At 41.6% G+C, this 7,318-nt stretch overlaps 1 protein-coding gene across 1 annotated transcript; it reads left to right on the top strand.

Moving 5' to 3' along the window:
• The first annotated feature begins 1,776 nt into the window (after positions 1-1,776).
• On the top strand, positions 1,777-7,106 carry dnaja3b (DnaJ heat shock protein family (Hsp40) member A3b). Its single transcript, XM_017458937.2, has 12 exons — positions 1,777-1,992; positions 3,144-3,280; positions 3,938-4,021; positions 4,137-4,334; positions 4,478-4,630; positions 4,722-4,869; positions 5,095-5,159; positions 5,315-5,443; positions 5,895-6,010; positions 6,196-6,293; positions 6,516-6,641; positions 6,727-7,106. The coding sequence occupies exons 1-11, from the start codon at positions 1,791-1,793 to the stop codon at positions 6,626-6,628; spliced, it is 1,443 nt and encodes a 480-aa protein (XP_017314426.1). The 5' UTR covers positions 1,777-1,790; the 3' UTR covers positions 6,629-6,641; positions 6,727-7,106.
• Positions 7,107-7,318: the final 212 nt, after the last annotated feature.

Below are 7,318 nucleotides of genomic sequence, written 5' to 3'. Positions count from 1 at the left end.
AGCAAACTACAAATTCGTAAGAATGTAGGTGTAGGAGCCGACAACGGCCAGGTTTAACAATTGTCGCCCTGCTGAAAAAAAAGAATTTCTAATGGTTTCCACCACAAAATACCATTACAAACCATCAACTAACCATTAAAACCATTACCTGGTTGGTATCTACTAGACATAACATGCCACCAATAGAAGGCAACAAATTACTAGTAGAGACCCACAGGGACCATTACAGCTTCCATTAAAACCAAGACAATTCCCATTAAAACCATTACAAATACTATGAGGGTTTCTATCGTTTTTTTTTTTTCTTCAGGAGGGCAATTAGTTCCCTTCTTGTGAAATCCAACAAAAACTGTTCTCGAATATCAGACTTCCTTCAAGTTTGGCATGTTAGCAGTTTGGTGGTTCAACATGGATTCACACTAGGAGATTCATAAAGACGCCACCAGCTCCAGCCTTTTCGGGATTGCATTGGATCCAGAGCTGCTTCTAGCTGTTCCTTACAAACTGCAAAGCGTTTTACTACATAGTATACTACAATAGGGAACTGAATTGGTGAGTGAAGTAAACAATTTTGAAACTCTTTGTCCTGTATCAAACCAAAAAACAATCAATTTGTATACTATGCATTGTGCCATTAAAAGAGTGGACTAGATCAGGGGTTCCCAAACTTTTCCAGGGCAAGGCCCCCCAAATGGCATTAAAATTTGACTGAGGCCCCCCTTTTGCAAGATGTCTTTAAAACACATTAAAAATACAGACTTCTGAATATATATTTATTAATAATTACATCTTTACATTACATTAGAAATTGATTGTGTGTGTGTGTGTGTGTGTGTGTGTGTGTGTGTGTGTGTGTGTGTGTGTGAGAGTGAGAAATAGAAAACATACATTTATTTATTTTTCACACCAAATTGTTGAGGTCCCCCGGGCGCCCCCTGGCGGCCCCCAAGAAAACCACTGGACTAGATACAGCAAACACATTACATCAATGCCATGTTAGCATTTGGGTACTTCCAGGAGCTTTTGTTTTTGTTAACAAACTCATTCCAGAACTCAGAAAACACAGTGTTCTCTTATAGTTATATGGCAACTGGATATTCACAATCTTAATTGTGTTGTTTTTTTTGTTTGTTTGTTTCACTCAGAACAAGTGAGAACAATATGACAACCAGCGGGCTGGTTCGGAAACGGTTCCTGTAATAATTTAAAGGTTCCCAGAACTTCACAGGGGAATGTTCTCTGGTAAACCAAACAGGCACAAAAAGAGATTTATTTAAGAAAAAAAAAGAAAAAAAAAACTCCCAAGAATTTTCCAGAACGTTCTAGGAACATTGCAAATTAGCACTGCTACATACTATTACAAAATGGCAGGCCCCCAAAATAGTGCACTATATAGTAAATATGTCATAATTTCAGGGCCCATGGCCACTCTGTTTGCAGGAATATGTATAAAATGCTAAAACTACCAAAATAGTACACTATATACAGTAATGAACGGTCTGTTTAATAGAAAAAGTCATTGTAATAAGCCCCTGATTGGCTGTCTTTCCCATCGTTGTATTTTATGTGTTTTAAACATTTTTAAAATAATAATTACACGTTATTTTGTTCTTAAAATACCTATAACGTGTATATTTAAGTTAGGTGACAACATTTTTGACCTCATCCCTAATTTTTAACAAGTTCGACTTCAGCACGCGCGCGGGCACCGCCATCTTGTGGCGATAGAACTCAAAAAACAAACTCTTCTGGCGCATGCGCAGTGGCAAGCCGGCAAGGTAAAAAAAAACATGGCCGCTTCCACAACCAGTCGTTTTGTGCGCTGCGTGTCTAAAGCTTTACCCCGGCTCAACACGACTTGGACACCCTTCAGTTCCTGTAGATATGAAAATGTCTCCGGTTCGACTTTCACGTCGTGTCGCTATTATATTTCTGGACTGGATACGAGTCGAAGGAGAGAAGAAAACAACGTGACATTGAGGGGGTGTGCAGGTAAGACGTTATGTGCAGGCTGAATACCGAACCGATTAACACTTACTACATAGGTGCACTTCGTGGTGTAGGGCGTAATGGCGTTTCGCGCCCTATCCTAGTGCACTCGATTTTGAAATCGGAGCAATTTGGGATGCAGACGGTATTAACTTAGAGCAGTCAGAAATTAGTCGTGTTTTCTTTTTTGTTGTATGTTTCTGATGTCATGACGTTTCAGTTTTCGAAAGAAAATGTTATTATATTAAGGAATAGTTTCTTAAAAGGTTTTCTCTTGAGTCTGGAAAGCAGGGATGATGCAAGGGGCTTCTGCGATTGCAAATTCAAGGCTTGTCATGGTTACTTTATTGAGGTTTATAAATAAGTGTTTAAATTCACTTTAATGAACAATTAAGAAGCACTCAATCCACAATGTATAAATGATCTTCAGTTGCTTTGTGAAGATTATTTTACTGATTATGGTCTTGCAGATAGGGTATTATTATTATACAGTGCCGTGCATACGTTTTCACCCCCTTGAACTTTTCTGCATGTTGTCCTGTTATAACCTGAAAGTGATGTGGACTTAACTTAAAATTTTTCCATTTGATTTTAAACAGTATATTTAACATGTAAAGAGAAGTACTTTTTTAATGAAATAAATGTAGAAATATTAATATATATAAACTATTAATACACATTTAAGTAAATAAAACATGTACATTTAAATTGAACCAAAGTGTACCGCTCCAAATAAAAATCTAAAATGAATTTAAAAAAAAAAAACCCACTTCAAATAACGCAACAAAATTGGTCAAAGATGGACAACAAGTTTTTATTTCGCCTCTAGAGGCCACTCTCATACTGTGCAATGACAGCGGACCTTTCTCAGTCGCTTCTGCAACGGACGCAAGCAGCGATCAGTTATCAGTGCAGATTAATCGGCAAAACCGGTCGACGTCCAATTTATAAAAACGTTCAAGTTCTTGGCTTTTGTCTAGATTCATGACCTAACATCCCAATTACATCAATTTCCGTTCTGCGAAACGTGGAAAAGTTCAAAGGGTGCATACTTCTGCAATCCACTGTATATAGTAGTAATGTTTTTTTTGTTGTTTGTTTGTTTTGACCGCCAGATTCTGTTGATATTCTTGATGTGCATGTGTGTGTTACAGGGTTTAATCGGCTCTGTTTGTTCAGCTCGCACGCCTTCCATAGCAGCTCGGTGTGTCACGAGGAGCAGGATTTGTACAGTGTGCTGGGAATCCCACGCACCGCTACGCAGAAAGAGATAAAGAAAGCGTACTATCAGGTCAGCAGTGCATTTCAGCGTTTGAAACGGGGGTGGGTTTTTTTTTCTTTTTCTTTTCCCCCCTCGCTCTAGAAAACACGATAGAAATTATCCACCATTCGCTTCTGCTTGGATTTAAAGCAACACAACATTGCTGAACAAATTCAGGCAGGTCGATATCATCTGGCCGACGTTAGATTTTTTTTGACGCCTCGGGAGCCACGTCAAAACTACACTCGGCCTGGTCGAAAAGCCAGTTAACTGAAGGGGAAAGGACACGAGGTTGCGAAAGAAGCATTTGCTCTTGGTAACAGTTACTTTCACTTCTGCTACTAAATCGGAGTTCGAAATGATGTCATTTTCGACACGTTGTTCGAGTTACAAAACGGGAGGACAGCTCTGTGACGGCTTGTCTTTTCTTCTCAACATACTGAAGTTTGTGATTCTCAAAACAGTACGGTCGTTGATATGATCTAAAGCAAATATGCCTAACTAATCTATAAAAGTAGTGCTTTATTTACGGTCGATGGCGTGAGAAGCCACGGGCCAGACTTCAGAGAGTGTGAGCTTTGTGCGGTGAATGTAGGCAACACAAAACTCCGAACCTTTACCATATTCACTTTGTTGCGCAAATCCTGTAGCTCCAGTGATGCGATAACGACGTTTGTTGTCCTGCAGCTGGCGAAGAAATACCATCCCGATACAAACCAAGATGACCCGCAGGCTAAAGAGAAGTTCTCCAAGCTAGCGGAAGCATACGAGGTCAGGTTCAAGGAAAAGACACGTATATTAGTGCATTTTTTTTAAACTTATGTTTGGTTATTAAGTGAATTAACACGTGCTGTTTTATCGTGTGTGTGTGTGTGTGTGTGAGCAGGTTCTGAGCGATGAAGTAAAACGAAAGCAGTATGATACGTACGGTTCGGCGGGGCCGAGCGCAAGCGGAGCGGGGCAGCAGTACTGGCGGAGCAGCACCACCGTGGACCCAGAGGAGCTGTTCAGGAAGATCTTTGGGGAATTTACCGGAGCGCAAGGGTTCGGAGACTTCAGCTCCATTTTCGAACAGCCGCTCGAGGTCAGCTCCGACGCCAGATATTTCTTCGGACAGTTATTATATGATGACTTTTTTTTCTTTTTAAAGCTATTGTTTAGGTGTATAAGTTATGTAATTCTATAGATGATGTGTGTGTGTGTGTGTGTGTGTGTGTGTGTGTGTAGTACGTCATGGAGCTGACGTTCACCCAGGCAGCCAAAGGAGTGAACAAGGAGATCACAGTGAACATCGAGGATGACTGTCCACGTTGCCATGGTAAAGGTCACGAGCCGGGCACCAAAGTCACACAGTGTCACTACTGCAACGGCACCGGCATGGTGAGAGCACCGTAGCAACCGTCTCCACGGAGACTTCAGAGTCAGAATATACGTATTATTCTTATCATGCCATATTACTGTGTGTGTGTAGGAGTCGGTAAACACGGGCCCGTTTATGATGCGCTCCACGTGTCGGCGCTGTGGTGGGCGGGGCTCAATCATCATCACGCCCTGTGTGATGTGCAGAGGAACAGGCCACACCAAACAGAAAAAGAGCCTCATGGTGCCTGTACCTGCAGGTCTGTTTACTCTCCTAACGAGTCGTTTATTTTACCTGCACTCCGTTATACAGATTTGATTTGATTTGAGTTTCGATCACTTTATAGTCGCGAGTCTGATGTTGTGGAAAGCCAGGTCCTGTTATTGCTTACGTTCCAGCAGCTATAAAGATTTCTTCTGAACGTGAAATAAACAGTCGTGTAAATTTAACTGCGTGTATATGTGTGGGTTTTTTTATTTTTTAGGAGTGGAGGACGGCCAGACGGTGAGGATGTCCACAGGAAATAAGCAGGTTTACATCACGTTCAGAGTGAGTTTACCTTCAGCGTTCCTCAGTCACTTACCGTAATAATCTATATTACACCGGGGTATAGTTTGTGTTTACGTTCCTTTGGGTTTTTTTTTGAGCACCAGCATACGTTGTGTTTAATATTAGAGCTTTGCGTGTTGGGATTTGTGTCTCAGGTCCAGAGGAGTCCGACGTTTCGGCGTGATGGGCCTGACATCCACTCTGACGTAATGATCTCCGTGGCTCAGGCCATTCTCGGTGGAACGGCTCGAGCTCAGGGCCTCTACGGGACGGTCGACATTGCGGTGAGACATGTTCACGCTCAGCACACGCCTTATTCTAATCTTGTTGTGTTGATGAGTGAAATTTGCACCGTTAGACAAAATATTCCTTTGAAATTCGGGTCCTTTTCCACAACAGGCATACGTATGTATACACTCAGAAACTGTACGATGGTACATCTGGATGTAGTGTTCTACTTCCTGTATCTGTCTAGATGCAGTGATGAGTATAGCCACTAGAGGGTAGTATTGAGTTAAATAGCCAGTTAAGAGTCTAGTACAGGTAAATGTATATATTTGTTGCTGTTGTTGTATTGTACATTTACTTTTTATCCAATGTGAATTACAGTTGATCTGAGCAGGTGAGGGTTACAGGGGCTGCGATTCTCAAAATGCAGTGGAGAGTTGTTGTTTTTTTCCATTTATTGCTGCATTACACATCACACGAATGTTGTTTTTTTTTTTCCTCCTCCAGATTCCTCCAGGGATTCAGACGGACCAGAAGATTCGTCTGGGTGGTAAAGGAATCGCCCGTGTGAATGGGTACGGCTACGGAGACCACTACGTCCACATCAAGGTCAAAGTGCCCAAGTAAGACATTTCTACACTCGTGCACACACACACATTCACAATCAAATTCACATCACATCCAACCTAAACATGTGACATCCTAAAAGATTGAAAGTATATTAGTTTTCTTTAGTTTACTCCTGAATGCTTGAAAACGAAAATTTTCTTCTTTTTTTTTCTTCTTCTTCCTGGGTTTCCCCTGGAAGGAAGTTGAGCCGGAGGCAGCGGGATCTGATCCTGAGCTACGCCGAAGAGGAGACTGACGTAGAGGGATCCGTGAATGGAGTGACCCGATCAGCATCAGGTACAGCAAGCGCGCGCACACACACGCACGCACGCGCGCGCTAATAAGATTCCTTTACAGACAGGACAAAGGAGTGGTTTTGCAAAACATGGAATGCACACAATGTTCCGTTTGCTCAAATCGCAGCCTTAAGCTGTAACCAGTTCGTTAGAATTACTGTATGCTGAATGTGTGGGACAGAAAAAGGCTCTGAAATGGACAAACGTGTGTGTGTGTGTGTAGCAAGCTCCCAGCATGCAGCGAAGGAATCCAGGGAGGACCCGAAGAATGACGAGGAGCAGCCGGAGAAGGAGGAGGGTGGATTTTTCTCCAGACTAAAAAAGATGTTCTCCTGAAGGCATAGAGAAGGTAAGGGTTCTGCATGGTCGTGTCTCAAACACAGTCATTACTTAAACTCCTGCTTCACCATCTCACTGTTATCCGCTGTGTCTAGGTGAGAGGCCTGTGAGCTGTTAGAGTTCGGATGCACAGAAGCTCTCCACTCATCTCAGGAAGAGAGAGAGAGAGAGAGAGAGAGAGAGAAAGCGATGTACAGAGGAAGAGGAATGAGAAGAGAGAGGCATCCAGAGAGCTATTTCTGTTACCAGAAATACAGAGCGCTTTGGATAATGAGGCTTCTGTTAATGAAATCAGTGTACTGAAGTACGAACTCTTTGTGAAGCTCGAAGATAACGGTTAATTAACGTAATCGCACAATTTGTTCATGTAAACGTTATGCTGGTTAATGTGTATTTTTCTAATATATAAAAGAATGAAGTTGTTTCAAAGCGATAACAAGTGGTAACATTAAATATAACTATCAAGAAAAAAAAAGTTTGATGTGTCTCTTGAATTAATAGATTTTGGCAAATTGCTGTGGTATAAGAGGAATAAAACATTACTTTCCGTCATTAAAAAAGAATCAATTTTGGGCTCCAGCTCAATAAAATGCTGTATTTTACTACAACATGGTCATGTTTTTTTCCTCACATATACAGTAACCATGAAACTACAGTGAAGCTGAATGTAATCGGGGCGGCCATTTT

This window comes from Ictalurus punctatus, chromosome 27 (assembly GCF_001660625.3).
Source record: "Ictalurus punctatus breed USDA103 chromosome 27, Coco_2.0, whole genome shotgun sequence".
Classification (NCBI taxonomy): Eukaryota; Metazoa; Chordata; class Actinopteri; order Siluriformes; family Ictaluridae; genus Ictalurus; species Ictalurus punctatus.
This window is presented reverse-complemented; position numbering and strand designations above follow the sequence as displayed.